This window comes from Malaya genurostris, chromosome 1, assembly GCF_030247185.1.
Source record: "Malaya genurostris strain Urasoe2022 chromosome 1, Malgen_1.1, whole genome shotgun sequence".
NCBI classification, from domain to species: Eukaryota; Metazoa; Arthropoda; class Insecta; order Diptera; family Culicidae; genus Malaya; species Malaya genurostris.
The window spans coordinates 128,173,309-128,190,817 of record NC_080570.1 but is presented as its reverse complement, the minus strand read 5'-3'; the positions used below and the strand labels follow the sequence as shown (position 1 = coordinate 128,190,817).

General features: G+C 36.4%; 1 protein-coding gene across 2 annotated transcripts; it reads left to right on the top strand.

Annotated features, from left to right (window-relative positions):
* The first annotated feature begins 3,770 nt into the window (after positions 1–3,770).
* Positions 3,771–6,613, top strand: LOC131425736 (uncharacterized). Of its 2 annotated transcripts, XM_058587844.1 has the most exons (3): positions 3,771–3,912; positions 4,018–5,606; positions 5,664–6,613. In XM_058587844.1, exons 2-3 carry the CDS (start codon positions 4,196–4,198, stop codon positions 5,783–5,785), a joined length of 1,533 nt encoding a protein of 510 aa, XP_058443827.1. In that variant the 5' UTR covers positions 3,771–3,912; positions 4,018–4,195; the 3' UTR covers positions 5,786–6,613. The 2 variants fall into 2 exon arrangements, with proteins under 2 accessions (XP_058443827.1, XP_058443826.1); XM_058587843.1 differs by having other exon boundaries at positions 3,804–5,606.
* Positions 6,614–17,509: the final 10,896 nt, after the last annotated feature.

The window sequence follows — 17,509 nt, the reverse complement described above, 5'->3', positions numbered from 1 at the left end:
ATGTGGCCATCTGATTGTCATTGTCAAGTGATTTGCGCGGGATTCTTGTATCCAGACTGAAAGTCACATAAGAAGGTATAGGCCTCTTCAAGCGCATGCGTAACAAGCGTACGCCATTTAGAATACCGGGGAAAAAGTTCTTCCACTTTCTTTTTCGATACAGAGAATCTCTCCGTATTGGGACATAGTTTTGCGAATATAAGGATCGATGACGCTTGATCATGCACACGCACTTCTATAGCACTATCTTCCATATATACTGGAGTGTTGCACTTAATGTTTTCGTGCTCCACATAGTGCACATTATTATTGTCTTCAGCGTATTGAATTGCATCAAACTATTTATAAAACTGGATGTAAACAACATTATTGGTCTTATTGCATTGAAGTAAATGCACACGTTTAATGTCAAGATGCATTTTCTCCTTAAGCAAACCTTCAAGTTCTCGTATCGAAGGTCGAATTTTGCACTGCCTGAAGTCAACAATAATTGTATTCTTTCGTATCGACGGTAGCTTTTGTTCATTTGGTTCACTCATGGCGAGATCATTCTATAGTTCACTACACAATTGAATGATTGTTGAAAAAATTGACTGAATAAACGTTGACGAAGATTTTTATGTGAGTAAGCAAATTCTCGCTTTTTTATAATGCCAATAAATCACCTGTCACACCTGTCACTGAATAAATTTTGGTAGCCGTCTGGTGGCCATGGCAGTCAGCCGAAAGCCCGAGCGGGAAGCTCCGTTGTCTTAGGTGTAGTTGTCTCCTTGTCCAGTTTATCACATGGCTTACCGTAGTGAACAGCTTTTTGGCAATATTGGCATGTGGCCATCTGATTGTCATTGTCAAGTGATTTGCGCGGGATTCTTGTATCCAGACTGAAAGTCACATAAGAAGGTATAGGCCTCTTCAAGCGCATGCGTAACAAGCGTACGCCATTTAGAATACCGGGGAAAAAGTTCTTCCACTTTCTTTTTCGATACAGAGAATCTCTCCGTATTGGGACATAGTTTTGCGAATATAAGGATCGATGACGCTTGATCATGCACACGCACTTCTATAGCACTATCTTCCATATATACTGGAGTGTTGCACTTAATGTTTTCGTGCTCCACATAGTGCACATTATTATTGTCTTCAGCGTATTGAATTGCATCAAACTATTTATAAAACTGGATGTAAACAACATTATTGGTCTTATTGCATTGAAGTAAATGCACACGTTTAATGTCAAGATGCATTTTCTCCTTAAGCAAACCTTCAAGTTCTCGTATCGAAGGTCGAATTTTGCACTGCCTGAAGTCAACAATAATTGTATTCTTTCGTATCGACGGTAGCTTTTGTTCATTTGGTTCACTCATGGCGAGATCATTCTATAGTTCACTACACAATTGAATGATTGTTGAAAAAATTGACTGAATAAACGTTGACGAAGATTTTTATGTGAGTAAGCAAATTCTCGCTTTTTTATAATGCCAATAAATCACCTGTCACATTACACTTTGTAAAGAAATGTCAAATAGCAACTGGTATAGTTCAAATTATACAGAAATCTTTCGTGTTGTGGTAGTCTCATTTGTTATGGCATGTGTTTGATTTAACGATAAACACGGTTTTTATTCAACTACAAAGTATTGTACACAGATGATATGATTTGTTGTAGCAATATTGTAAATGATTATTGTATGATATGCTGTAGTAACAAAAAATTACAGTTGATTAAAATAATTATATAGAACTTCTGCTGAGCCATCTGGCACGAATTCACTTAATATCGTTGTAGTATAGTTTTATATGGCTTTATTTAAAGTCATAATCGAGTGAATTCAAAAGTTTTATTTCGCGTCAGACCAGCTGGATTATTCTAATCCACATTTAGAGTAACTCTATCTTCTATGGAGCATAGCATCTACTTTTTCATACCGAAGATAGACGAATATATTAAGTATTCTATTTTGTCCCTACTCTACATCATGCACAAGGATAATTTTTCACTTGCTACAAACCGGTACAATAAACTACTGGAGCTTTAATATCTGTAAAGTTACACAAATGTGAAATATATTATCAAAACAAATGCATGACTAACTCAAATACAGCTATAGCTGAATTGAATAAAGCGGCAGTTCTTCTCTAGGATAAAATCAAATCCATTAGATTTACATTAATCGATAGAAGTGAAACGACGACGCTGAAATCAACGTTGTTTCACTGAGCGAGAATAATGCTAAAATTTTTTTTGCCATATTATCGTTTTTACTTAAAATTTTCCGAGAAAATTGCCATTTTTGTATGGCGTTATTTAGCAGCCTGTTCGGTATACTGTAAAATGTAGCCTGACCATAAGGGAAATAGTCATTAAGATTACCCGGAACGACGATTTATCGTTTTCTAAACAATAGGATAAAATAGAACGGAACAATAATTTATCCTCGAAATGTGAATGTAAAGATTTATTCGGGAAGTGACTTGAAAGAATAATTCGAATATATGCAACTGAAATTTTCAGTGTAGGTGGGATCGCGAGAGTCAGTGTTACCCGCATAGCGTTTTGGCTACCTGGGCAGCCATGGCCACCAGAAGGCTACCAAAATTGATTCAGTTACGGTTGTCAAATTCAATTTGACAAAACAAAGTCGCCTGTATCCAAGTTAGCCGAGCGTTTTCATCTTCTCACCTTCGCTGAAAATGTCAAAGATTTCAATGTGGAAAAATCCTGGTGGATACGGTTGTATCGTTTGAGTTGTATTCCTGGCAGCGGTGAGGCAGCCGGTCACCACACTCAAAATAAAAATCACTTAGTATTCAAATGCAAAAACATATGATTATTTTCCATAATACTTTGCACGTAAAAGTTACTTTTTCTATATATAAAAGTCATATGTGCCACATAATAAAAATCATTGTTGATAACACGTATGTTTTATGTGAATTTCACTTACCTATTATTGGAATATCACATGTGTCTTATTTGAAATTCATGTATTGATTATATGAATTTCATTCAACTTCCATGTGTTTTTCTAATGGTAATCAAACGCTAATCTTTTGACTTATTTTCAGTACGGCTGGTATTTATTATATGAAATTATTTCACGTTTTCTTTGTGTGAGATATATAATTGAGTGCGTTTTACTTATTTTTATAACAAATATCTAAGCAAAATTAAAAGTTATTATTCCTTACACACTGTTGCGTCCATATCAAATTTGCGTTCCGTTGCATATATGAAGCGAAAATGTCGCTGTTGTCCGACCGTCCTGTTCACAGTTGAGCCTATTTCGCATTCTAAAAAATGTTGAGTATATTATTTTCATTATGTTCTTCGAAAACTCGTATAAACTTACGCACAAAAACTCAAGCAAACAACTTGCAATTCTAAATCTGCGAGCACTCTCGTCTATGTTACTTGCCACCATTTTCAATTCGAACATTTTTTCACAGCTTACAATCACGTAATTTATATGTGATTTACACATGAAATGAAATCTGCTTACGTGCTTCACACATAAGGTGCAAGTGCTGTATACTTAAAAGTGATCGAGATTCAAATTAAGAATTATAAATGAACATATAAATGTTACATGCTGCATATGAATATAATGTGATAGGCATTTTTCAATAAGCATGTGATTTTTCACATAAAACCAATGGGCGATTTTGGCTCAGTGCAGAATGTCTGCCAGCCATATTTTTCCAGCTGGCAGCGTTTAGTCAGCCATCTGGCAGCCATGCGTATGCGGGTAGTGTTGGTGATATCATGATTGCGGAAATGTGTGCGAAAGAAAATTTGCGTCGGTTTTCTTCGTTTCTGTTCAGTTGTTCAGTAGTGTTTACTTTCCTATCGCACAGTCGGGCGATTTTCGCTTCCAAGTCCAGTTGGATTTTGTTAAATAACTATGCAAAAAGGTAGATTTTTACAGTATTTCATTTGTTAGATTGTTTGGATTCGTGATGTGAATCTATTAGTGATTAATTAATGACCGTTGACGATTATTTTCATTGAAAATTTAGCACGTATCGCATTCCCGCAATCAATATCAGTGCGATTCGATAAGCGCCATATTTGATTATTTGAATTGAAATTTTCACCTGTTCAATGATAATTTCGAAATAGCAGCTGTATCAACACTAACCATGTATTAAACGTATTGGTTGTACATGCATCACCTTGAACTCTCAACTAAGGGTTATGGATCTTTCTGAGGCAATGAAAATAGCTCTGGCCAAAAGCCACTCGGCACAAGCCGCCGCCCAAGCAGCAGCAGCCGTCGCAGGAAACAGCGCAAATGTCACCGGTGCTCATACTAATGGGGGAGATCAATCAGGTGCGGGATATGTCACCGAGAAGTTGTATATGCTGCTCCAATTGTATCTACAGAACAAGGGATGGAGTCCATCGGTTGAACTATTGCAATGTTTTGCCGAATTGAAAGATACACCGGTTCTCCCAAGTGCAGCATACTTGCAGGTGTTGGCTAGCCGTGTAGCACTCGACAGTCAAGGAAGGTTAGTGCTACGGGAGTCTGGTAAGATAATTCTTCCCTATGAACATTTTGCCAATGCAGTGATGCTGAAGCACATGTCCGGTCCTCACGGTTTACATCTGAGTTTGGAAGCGACGGTTCGAGCTGTTTTAGACTCCTATACGATCGGTCGAGAAAATCTAGGAATGGAAAAAGAATTTATAGTGGAAGTTGTACAATCGTGTCCCAGTCCTGCCTGTCGTTACTATAAGGGACAGATGGGAGTCGGTCCTTTTATTGAACAATCATTTAATCCAGCAACTCATCTGAATTCCGATTATCTGGCCCATCTGCAGCAGCTGGGGCAATCAGGTTTAGATATTGGCGCAGTTGATCCAGCCAGCAAAACAATGAATGCTCAAGTGAAAATGCCAAAAACAAGCCAGCAACAACAAATCACTGCAGCGATTATACAACAGCAGAACCGTGCAATGGCCCAACAATCTTTGGAAAAATTTGGTAGTTTGACAAATCTTGAGAAACAACGAGTTCTCCAACAGTTGGACAAGAAACACTACGAAGCTGTGCAAGCACAAGTGACCAGTATGTCACCGCAGTTGGTGCCCAGTAACAACACTAGCACCATTCAAACTGCTGTGGTCAATAGCCAACAAGCTGCTGCAGCTACTTTACTTCAGCAGCAGCAGCAGCAGCAGCAACAACAACAACAACAACAGTCTCAATCAATCGATGTTCCTAGAGTTGCTCAACCGGTTCCACTTTCGCATGTTGCTCAACCACCGGTGCAACAGGTTACACCTAGCCCATCGCAAATTGCCGCTCAGTGTCAACTTTCTCAGCCACCGTTGCAAACAGTCAACATGGACACCGGTCACAAGCTGTCCGACTATATGAGGGGGGCCGTTGATCCGCTGGAAAACATGTCGACCAGTAAAGATTTGCTGGCACTGCACAATGGCGCCTGGACTCAGGATCGCGGCGATGGATTGGCGGTGAGCCAGGATAAAATTATTCGGGCTTTCAGTGAACTGATGCGCAACATTTCCCGCATGAAGACGTTCATTCGTCCTAGCATGTGCAAACCGTACGGGAAACAGTCAGAGAGCCTACAGAAAAGTAAGTCTAAAAAATTCGAAGGTAAAAAAGGAAATAACTATGTGCAATCTATTTCAGCTCTTTTCGATACCATTCAGTTGGTTCAATCGCTGCGCAATTGTCTTCCGGCGCCGCACATCCCTGTGAGCTCGTGGAAAAGTGAAACACACGCTGGTTCGAATGGTTCCGAAGCCGTCTAGCCTCACTCATGGAAGGATAGGGAATGTGAGAGTTCTGACCGACACAATTCCACTTACACAATTAGAACCGTTCGGTATTAAAATGATCTTAGCAATTAGTGAACAAGAAAAAGAAAACACTGATCTTACTGATTTTAAGCACAACAGTATGTCGACACTTGAAACTTTGTACTAGATTAAAATTGATGCTTTTAAAAACGCATTTAATTAGCATATATTTTTTTGTTCCTTTAACGGCATTTGCTGAACTTGAAAGTTAACTATTATTTTATAAATGTGATAATTTAAAGCTGTTCGCAGTTTAACCGTACTTCTGCTATTGAGCCGTACTTTATCGATTATAAGAAATAATAAATAAAATTATTCACAGCATGCTTTTTATATAACTAATAGCAAACATTTCGGTAGTTTTGATGAGATGATTTTTTGTTTCAAGAAAAAAAATGGCAATAAAGCTGTGATAGAGTAAATCAATTTCAAATGAAAAAAGCAAAACATCGAGAAAAAACATGGGTTGATTAACACGTTTGGTATATATATTTAGGAAATGTCGAATTTACTCCTCTATCATCATCAGTCGGTTAATGTCGGTCAACAGTTTCTTCCACGCCCATGAAAGTATTTCACGTTATTTATCGTACAGAGCCAGCAGCAATTGCTCAAATAACTCGCAGTTTCAAACTAGAAATAAAAAAACTCCCGAAACGGAATATCGATATTATACATGTGCAATAAATAATATGACTTAATGCATTCATATTTCTCGTAGCGATAGGAAATTGTCCATCTCATACTCGTCAAATTCAATAAAATGTCGAAGCTTCGAAAAAAAAACCTAGATTTTTTTTGTTGACTGAATAAAAAGAAATTCGATGCCAAATTTTTTTTCAATAATCTATCTCTGATTCAAAAATTTATCTAGATTTGTCTGTGTCTAACACCTATAAATACAAGGAAATTTTAATTTTTTTGTTTCATTTTCCGTGAGCAAAAAAACGGTCTCGCCACCTATCGTTTAGAGGCCAAAAGCGTAAAGATATGGTGAGATTTGACAAATTCTGGTAGAATTTGTAAAATCTGCCAAAAGATCTGTTTAGTTAGAGTGTCTGGCGAAGCGAGAAAAATGGTGGGAAGCCTTACGTTAAAGAGACAAAAAAGCGTTGCATACGATAATTTTCTTGAATCGAGGGCTACAAATCATATGAGTCATTTTGTGTAAATTATGAATGTTAAAACCGTGATAAGGGTTTGATTTTTGCGGTAAATGAGTTACGGCGTGTAACTTTTCAGGAAGTTATAGGTGTTACGAAGTGTTATATACGTCGCTCTTTTGTAAGAGGTGTTACGAAGTGTTACATGCGTAAATTTTCAGTAAGTTATAAGCGTTACGTAGCATAATGTAATGTATAGGCGTTACATGCGTTAATTTTTTGTAATTTATAGGCGTTACTTTTTTGTGAATCATTGGCGTTACGAAGCGTGAAGTGCGTTACTTTTTAGCAAGTTATTGAGCAATATAGGCAATATAGGCGTTGCGGAGCGTTAGTGTTACTTTTTTATAAATTATTGGCGTTACATGCGTTACTTTTTGTGAATCATAGGCGTTACTTTTTGTAAGTTATAGGCGTTATGAAGTGTAACATGTGTTATTTTTTGCAAGTTGCAGGTATTACGGAGCGTTACATGCGTTGCTTTTTAGTAAACTACAGACGTTACGAAGTGTTACCACAGACTAACAGACATGACAGTATGAGTAAATTCTTATGAAAATAATTTTTCGTGATGCACTAGTTCCACCTATATTGTACTGCGCGAACTATTTACTATCTGTACACCCCTTGTGTTATGTAAAAGTTTTTTTACTAGTTGGTTTCCCCTCGTTTGTCAAAACCGATCAGCTGCTTGCACGGATGCCTGATTTCATCAAAATATTTGAAAATGAATCGTCACAATAAATTATTGGATTACGTTGATAATATATTTAACTTTTTCGCGATGTTGGAAGGTAACCATTTATTTGACTCAACGTCGTTCATCTAGACTATTTTTTATTGTGTTGGTAGTTTTCACCCGAAATTAAGTGTCGGCAGTCCAGAAGCAAGTAAATATTGTAACAAAACGGATTCGATTTTGTATTGCGTTGGAGGATGAGAAATAGGCACAATTATGTATATGTATATATCCTGCATGAAATTCATATAAATCAATACATTACAGGTAATTCTGTATGAATGGCAACTCTGTTGGTAAATGAAAAAAATAAACACAGTCTAGATGACAGACAGGATGTTTTTGATAGGGTAACGTACCGCCATCATGACACATGTGAGTACTATCTCAAATAAAGGAATATTCGAAATGACCGTTAAAATGATTGAAGAAACTAATTTGAGTGTCCTGTCTGTTAGTCTGTGGTGTTACATGCGTTACTTCTAAGTAAATTATATCTACGTAAATTATAAATGTTACGAAGCGTTACATGCGTTCCTTTTTAAACTATAAGCGTTACAAAACGTTACATGCGTTGCTTTTATATAAGTTATAGGTGTTACGAAGCGTTACCTTTACGTAAATTATAAAAGTTACGAAGCGTTACATGCGTTACTTTTTTAAACTATAGGCGTTACAAAACGTTACATGCGTTGCTTTTATGTAAGTTATAGGTGTTACGAAGTGTTACTTTTAAGGAAGTTATAGGTGTTATGGAGCGTTACGAAACTATACTTTTATGTAATTTACAAGCGTTTTTTTTTTCAAGTTATAGGTGTTACGAAGCGTTATATGCGTTACTTTTTTGTAAGTTATAAGCGTTACATTTTAGTAAGTTATAGGCGTTACGAAGCGTTACATGCGTTGCTTTTAAGTAAATTATAGACGTTACGAAGCGTTACCTTTACGTAAATTATAAATGTTACGAAGCGTTACATGCGTTCCTTTTTAAACTATAGGCGTTACAAAACGTTACATGCGTTGCTTTTATATAAGTTATAGGTGTTACGAAGCGTTACCTTTACGTAAATTATAAAAGTTACGAAGCGTTACATGCGTTACTTTTTTAAACTATAGGCGTTACAAAACGTTACATGCGTTGCTTTTATGTAAGTTATAGGCGTTACGAAGTGTTACTTGCGTTACTTTTTAGTAAGTTACAGGCGTTACGAAGCGTAACATGCGTTACTTTTAAGGAAGTTATAGGTGTTACGAACCATTGCATGCGTTACTTTTTTGTAAGTTATAGGCGTTACGAAGTGTAACATGTGTTATTTTTTGCAACTTATAGGCATTACGAAGGCGTTACAAAACGTTACATGCGTTGCTTTTAAGTAAATTATAGACGTTACGAAGCGTTACCTTTACGTAAATTATAAATGTTACGAAGCGTTTCATGCGTTACTTTTTTTAAACTGTAGGTATTACAAAACGTTACATGCGTTACTTTTTTATATGTTATAGTCGTTACGAAGCGTTACTGTTTTTGTAAGTTGTAGGCGTTATGAAGCGTTACATGCGTCACTTTTTTGTAAGTTACTTGTTGTACTTTTTGTGAACCACAGCCGTTACGAAGCGTTACATACGTTACTTTTTTGTAAAACTTTGGCGTTACGAAATGTGACATGCGTTAGTGTTTTGTGAGTTGAAAACATTACATGCGTTACTCTTTTGAGAGTTACAGGTGTAACGAAGTATTACACACGTTACTTTTTTGTAAGTCAGAGGCGTTGCCGTTATATTTGTTATTTGAAATAATTTTTAGGCGTTTTGAAGCTGCACCTGCGTTACTTTTTTGCGTGAGAGGCGTTACAAATCGTTATATGCGTAACTTTTTTGTAAGTTTTAGATGTTACAAAACAATGTAATGTAATATGTAATGTGTTATATTTTTAAAAAGTTATAAGCATTACGAAGCTTTACATCCGTTACACTTTACCATTGCCGTCGCAAGAATGAGGTTTCTTCTTTTTTGTTTCTTTTGAAGAAATCAAATATTTCGGATGAAATTTGGATAGAGGTAACTGAAATCACTCACTTTGCTAACAATCAAAAATTCAAACAAGTTCCTTCAATACTTATTGATGAAACACTAGGCTGTCGACTCTTCCCAATATACTCAATTTGCTTTCAGAAAGTACAATAAAACTGTGGCTTTGTTTAGTACAATGTGAGAAATATGTAACAGTTAATGGACACAATATTTAATAGAATGGTAACTTGAACTTTCGAATGAATTTTTGAATTACTCATTTTATCTTTCGGTTTTTTAACAATATCAAACTAACTAGCGATTGTGACGGGAGAAAGAATATGAAAATTATAGAGTCATAGTACTCAAGTAAGAGTAAGGATTTGAAGATAAAGTGCGAAAAAATGCGACGTAATAAGGTTCATTTGAGTAAGCAGAATGTTTCTCGCATCTAAACTTTCACCTTCTACCAGAGGAGTTGAACTTAGCGATGCGAATCATCCGAGTCTTTGATATGTCAGAAATTTACTAAATAATTACTGACAGACCAGAAGTCATAAATAAAAAGTAAAAAAAAAAAGAGTTTTATCGCTAAATTGCTAATCGAAAATTGTACCTGTGATAGTCACGCTACGAACATTCATCAAACAGGACTAAATAATCACCCCTATTCTGTATTTCGATCGAATCATATTTTTTTGGAACGAACGAAAAATTTGCATTCTGTAATTCGATCGAGTGTTGCTTTTGTATGGAAAACTCGAACTCGATCGAGATAGAGAATGCAAAATTTCGTGTTCGATCGAAACAATTCAACTCGAACGAAATGCAGAATCACCAGACTAGCGAGAAGTTCCGAACTACCACCCCTATTCTGTATTTCGAACGAAACGGATCGAAACAATCCGATTCGAACGAAATACAGAATCGGGGTGCATAAGTCACGAGGGCAGCTTTTGTAAATTTACGGAATCAATTTAAAGTAGTCATCTAACTTATTTTTGCTTCACTTTTTATCCCATATGTCGAAACCATTAGTTTGAGAGAGATCTACAATCGTTGTTCGATGCACTGACTCAAAACATGTTATGACGATCGGCGCATTCACTTAATTTTTGCGTAACAAAAGCTTTCAACATATTCAATGGAAAGATACAATAACAGCATAAGACCTTTGACAAGAAGACGACGGGTCAGCTAATTGGTGATATATTGCCAGACGCACAAGTTGTTTGGGGATAATTTCGGATCGAAAACATCAGCATTATCAGTTCAATTTAATTGAAGTTTTATTACATATGATATAGTTTCATTGTAATGTCACATATAATATTGTATTCATTTTTCTGTTTTTTTTTAACTTGCGTAGCATTTGTTTTCATTTTTTTGGTGTAATTTTTCAAATTTTTAATTTTTTTTTCCATATTACCATACGTTTCTTCAAACAAATTTGCATTATTTAGTACTTTTTACATGTGGGGTAGATTTTTTTTTATTCTGAAAGTTTGTCAATGTTCGAGTGATCGCTTCCCATTTGCGGGTGGTTTGCGATGAGATTGAGTCTTTGCTGAAGGTTTCGAAAATCTACGCTGACTACTCGGTTTATGCGTTTCAATTTTCATTATGATGTCTACTGTTTTTTTTTTGTTCTGACTAAACAGTTGGTTGCTTTTGTCTCTGTCTGGCTTGTCAGCAAAGCGGAGCAGTTCCAGCTCGTACTTTAATAGCATTCCCATTTATAGGTTTATGTGTCTTCCCTACTTAACTCGTTCGTTTCTCTCTATTATACAGCAATCCTAATATCGTGTTCAAGTTTTACTCTCCGTAGTTTAATTCTCGTTTATCAACTAGTTATAAGTGTTTTCCTATGTTCATTAGGCTTAACGACTAATAGTTTTATCAAATAAAAAATATTACTTAAACCTAGACAGGAAGGTTAAAGATATCTCTTTTGCTTCAATACGATGCGTAGTCATGAACTTAATGGTATATTGGTTGGATCACAATTAAAAAAGAACAGATTAATATGTGTGGTTAGGGTTTTCAGGAATCGTACAAACGGTAGTGTAGTTCAACAAAGATGGAGGAAACAAAAAAGGATCTATGAACCGAAGAACGACGTTACAAACAATGAAAGTCTCGTGACATACGACTACCGCTACTACACAACTACTTTCTAGAGAAACAAATAGTTCTTGTTAATAAAACGAATGAACTGACAGCTAGACATATTCTGATTTACATGTTACTCATTTGTTCGTTTACTGTTACACATACAACTCTTATACGACTACCAAAAAGAAATAACCACGTTGACACAGTTTTTAATTTCGTTATAATTCCTTTGCGTACAGCATTTTTCTATTCAGTTTTATTTTCTTTATATTTGCGGGGGAGGGAGCATATCTATAAGGTTTTACATTCGGTTGATGTTCATCTTCGATCGAATTCTCCTCCTGCCTACCCAGATGATGCCATCATCAACGACAGCAGCACAACCGTTTTTTTTCTTGACGTTCACGATGATCAGGATCAATCTTGTAAACTTTCCAGATGTTTCACGGAATTATAAAGACTGCATTCGAAAAAAACGAGACTCACGCTTGTGGTTTTCAAATATGTTGTTTAGGTATTTTTTTCTATGTGGTGGCACTTGTCATTGTTTAGGTTTGATTTTCAAATTATCAGGAGAAAAATTTAATGTTATGGTTGCGTTTTTGTTTCGCTTACTTTGATGAATCTCATCTCTATGCCCGGTTGTCATGGCACAACTCATAACATTTTTCAGTAATGGCAAGGCTAACTTGTTTTGACAAGTTTAAATGGGAAAACGAGAGCGATGTACTGAAGTCAAGACAAAGTGATTGAGTAGAGATGTAGATAGGAATAAACAAGTAAGAAGCAAATTTACGAGAAGCTAAACGCCAAAATCGTTAAACGTGCACAAAACTTCGACTTACCGAAAAGCGTAATGTTCGCGTTTGATTAAAGCGATTACCATGGAAGGAGCAGCAGTTTGGGCGAGGGTTTGAGTGAAGCGTGTCTAGTTGGGAAACAGTATCAGTTTCGTTCAGTGTACTGTCAAACATCCGGTAGAAGTGAATATTTGGAAGTGCTTCTCAGAACGGGGATTAGGTTACTTAGGTAGCTTTTTACATTGAATTTGAATGGAGTAACCACACTTAAAATTTAAAAATGAAAACCAAGAAGATGTTTGGATCTGATAATAGAAATTGTGTTCTTCAAGATAACTACTAGCAGAAGAATTGAAGGAATGATGAAAAAGGTCTAGGCCATCATAAAGATTAAACTTGTGTCTATTCACAATTTGATGCAGCTATCTTTCAAAAATTTTGCATAAATGGCCTTTTCTGCCAACAAGTAACGCTGAAAACTTCGTCGAAAGCATGTTATTAATGTGCCAAACTAATCATGTAACAACTTTTGTAAGATGTAACATGTTTAAATGAAATCTATTGATGTTGTTGCAAGATGTGATATTCTGAATTTGATAATTATTTTCGAAGTCATTAAAATACATTCGACTTTTTTTTCAGTGTATTTTTTATGGGGACCCAATTGATTTCATAAAACCTCGTCTTGTAAACCATTTTTCCACAGTTAAGAATTTTCGAAGATATGAAAAAAGGGTATGCAAACATACTTCCGCCTTTCTCAAAAGTCATACTTGATTGCACCGATAAATAAAATTTGTACGAATTTGAACTTCATTGGAAATACATGAAATTCATGAATATTTGCTCATGAAATCAGTGTGAAAACTAAGGAATTTTAGTGGACCTCAAAACATTCATTTTCCAAAACGGTAAGAAAGATCGATTTCGTTAGATTTTGCATGATTTTTTTTATAAATGTCGTTTTGTTTTATATACAGATTCAATTGAAACACGATTTGCCAATTAAAAAGTATTTCATATACATTCGTGCTATACAAGTATCCAGAAATTTCTTTGAAAGCAGCATTGTAAACCTGAGTCTCATAATTCCCAGAAAGAAGATTTTTTTTTTCAAAAATTCTTGGTTCTTTTCGAAGTCCACGTACTCTCACAATTTTATTTATTTAAAAAAATTAACTTCGAAATTCATCCAAACCTGACAAATTGTTTTTTAATTATTTGTCAAAGCTTGAAACCATCATCAGCTTAGCTTCACCTCAATGAAAAACCGGATTCGGGAATGGTGAAAGATAGACATATCAAAAGTAAAAATTTGCGAAAAATACATTATCGAAGCTAAACTTGAACATGCAAGCAAACTGTTTTCTTGCTTCCTTTGAACCATTTCTAAAAAACATATATTTTATCTCCTATCGTTCATCCGGTAAAGACGTTTGAGAAATTTTGCATCCCTTTTCGGCTCACTTTGCTCCGAGATGGCTGAACCGATTTTGATAAACTTATGCTCAAATGAAAACCAATCTTGCCCCATAGAAAATTTTTGAACTTCATGTGGATCTGACTTCCGGTTCCGAAATTGCAGGCTGCGAATTCAATAGTTTGATTTTATAGAAAAATTTGTATGGCTCAACCGATTTTCTTGAACTTAGATAGGTCTTATGGTCTTTCACAAAATTCTTGAATTATGTCCGGATTCGACTTCTGGTTCCGCGATTACAGCGTCAAGCCGTCGTATGGAGTGACTATGTAAAAGAGGAGCTAAGAAAGTTGTTGGCCATACGAACCGACAACGGCTATACCGGTCCCTAGAATGCGGTTCCAAAAGTACTAATAATAGGAATCGAAATCTTCAAAACGGAGCTCACTCACTTTTTCTCTGAGATGGTTGAACCGATTTTGACAAACAGAAGGCCTAAAAAAAAGGTATTTCGAAACTAAAGAATCCAGAATCACTTATATTATTTTTACATTCGTTCGACAAAATCCGATTCGATCGAAATACAGAATAGGGGTGATTGTATTGCAGCGGCACGGAACCGCTGCAAGAATTCTTTTACAGCGGTTTGTTAACTTGGGCGCTCACTTTCCGTAGCATAAATTTTACGGTGTTTCGTGCAGTGAGTCAAAAGTTATTCCAGATGGAAGCTAAGAAGAGAGAAATAATTTTGCTCACCCACTTTGATAATCCAACGTGGTCTGCAATAAAAATCGCAAAAACGTTGAATATCGCCAAATCAACCGTGTATGATGTGCTAAAACGTTTCAGGGAGCGTGGATCGAGTGAATCAAGGTAAGCGTCGTAGTGCTGTCGCAGAAGGTGTTGAGAACCGTCAGAGCAAACCCTAGATATTCAAATAATGAAATCGCACAAAAATACGCTGCTGCTCGCAGTACCGTTCGAAGAATTCGTTTACGAGCAGGATATCGTTCTTACCGTGCAAGCAAGCAACTAAACAGAACGTTGATGCAAAGTTTCGTCACCAAAACTAGGGCTCGGAAATTGTTCCAGCAGGTTTTGACGAAGTACTAAGGATGTCTAGTCATCGATGATGAAATTTCATATGGTGACGGCACGAGGAGATGTTCCTGCGAAGTTTAGGTTTGCTTTCATGAACAAACTTGTAAAAAAACAGATGGTTTGGCAATGGCTATGTAGCTGCGGAGCGAAGACCAAAGGGTTGACGAATAAGACGATGGACTCGAAGCTGTATAAGGGAGAATACGTCGAAAACCGCGTACTACCTTTCACTAAAACCCATAAAGATCCCGTGAAGCTTTTACCGGATTTGGCGAGTTGCTACTACGACCGGGAAGTCATCCAGTTGTACCGCGATGATAACGTAGATTTCATCGATAAAAACATTAATCCACCCAACTGCCCACAGTTTAGGTCCAACGAGAGATTTTGGTCAATTTGTTACCGAAATACAGATGATTTTATTATTCGGATTCTAAATGGACTTCACTGTTTCTATTCAATGAGCAGTTTTCTCAAGAATACCACAGTAATATTACTGAATATATTAGTCACATGGAAAAGGAATCAACACAACACTAGATAGATGAAAACCGGTTTACCATAAAGCTACATTTGAAATTGAAAAAGCTTGGACTGATTGAAGGAGCTAGGGTGGTTCTATTGATTTTCATTTCATCTGAATTTTGAAGCAACCGATTCACCGAAATAAAATCAGGGATATTTGAGGCATTGTAACGGTTTACAAATTTTTGAAGTCTTTAAAAATATTGAAAAAAATTGAAACATATTTTTTCACATTCTCGATTTTTGTACCACTCTGAGCTCTTCAGTATTGAAGGGGCTGGGGTCCACTAGGAGATTGGTAGTACCTATTATCTTTTTACGGACAGTACGAGCCTAGATGCCGTGTGAAGTACGGCTGCAAAAAAAAATAACCAAGAATAGATCTACTGGGTTCCTGCTTCCATGTCGTAAGAGACGACAATTGTAAGAGTTTCTTTTTCCCTTCAGTAATCAGATTTTTTTAACGTTGCACATCTGATTACTCAAATTTTGCTAAGTTATCTCTTCAATCTCTTCTGAAGTGTGTTGGTTTCATGTTTTTTTTGAAAATGTAGTTACCCTAACAAAACATAACAAACAACCGTGCGCCTCCATTGAAGCTCCATCAGATGGAGAAGCATGGTGCTTCAACTACTAGAACGGAGGGTAACGGAGGTATTTCGGAAAATGTAATATATTTTAGTCCGGCGTACATATTAACAGATCGGCTGAAAAGTTCGTATCGTTTCTATGAGAGGGCGCCACTAGAATTAAATCCATACCGTTTTCAGTTAGTACCAACCTTCAAAAGATACGTGTATAAATTTGACAGCTGTCTGATTATTAGTTTGTGAGATATTGCATTTTGAGTGAAGCTACTTTTGTTATTGTGAAAAAAATGGAAAAAAAGGAATTTCGTGTGTTGATGAAACACTACTTTTTGATGAAAAAAAGTGCCGCCGATACCAAAAAATGGCTTGATGAGTGTTATCCAGACTCTGCACCGGGCGAAGCAACAATTCGTAAGTGGTTTGCAAAATTTCGTACTGGTCATATGAGCACCGAAGACGATGAACGCAGTGGACGTCCAAAAGAGGCTGTTACCGATGAAAACGTGAAAAAAAATCCACAAAATGATTTTCAATGACCGTAAAGTGAAGTTGATCGAGATAGCTGACACCCTAAAGATATCAAAGGAACGTGTTGGACATATTATTCACGAATATTTGGATATGAGAAAGCTTTGTGCAAAATGGGTGCCGCGTGAGCTCACAATCGATCAAAAACAACAACGAATTGATGATTCTGAGCAGTGTTTGAAGCTGTTATATCGAAATAAAACCGATTTTTTTCGTCGATACATAACAATGGACGAAACATGGCTCCATCACTTCACTCCGGAGTCCAATCGACAGTCAGCTGAGTGGACTGCACGCGATGAACCGAACCCAAAACGTGGAAAGACTCAACAATCGAACAATCGGCCGCTAAGGTTATGGCGTCTGTATTTTGGGATTCGCATGGTATAATTTTCATCGACTACCTTGAAAAGGGAAAAACCATCAACAGTGACTATTATATAGCGTTATTAGAGCGTTTGAAGGACGAAATTAAAAAAAAACGGCCTCATTTGAAAAAGAAAAAAGTTTTGTTTCATCAAGACAATGCACCGTGTCACAAGTCGATGAAAACCATGCTGAAATTGAACGAATTGGGCTTCGAATTGCTCCCTCATCCACCGTATTCTCCAGATTTGGCCCCCAGTGACTTTTCCCTGTTTTCAGACCTCGAGAGAATGCTCGCTGGTAAAAAATTTAGAAACA

What these genes read in the sequence shown, in the direction of transcription:
- LOC131425736 (XM_058587844.1), top strand. Translation starts at nt 4,196, where the DNA reads ATGGATCTTTCTGAGGCAATGAAAATAGCTCTGGCCAAAAGCCACTCG. An exon ending in GTCAGAGAGCCTACAGAAAA is followed by an intron (nt 5,607 to 5,663) that starts GTAAGTCTAAAA and finishes AATCTATTTCAG; the next exon opens with CTCTTTTCGATACCATTCAG.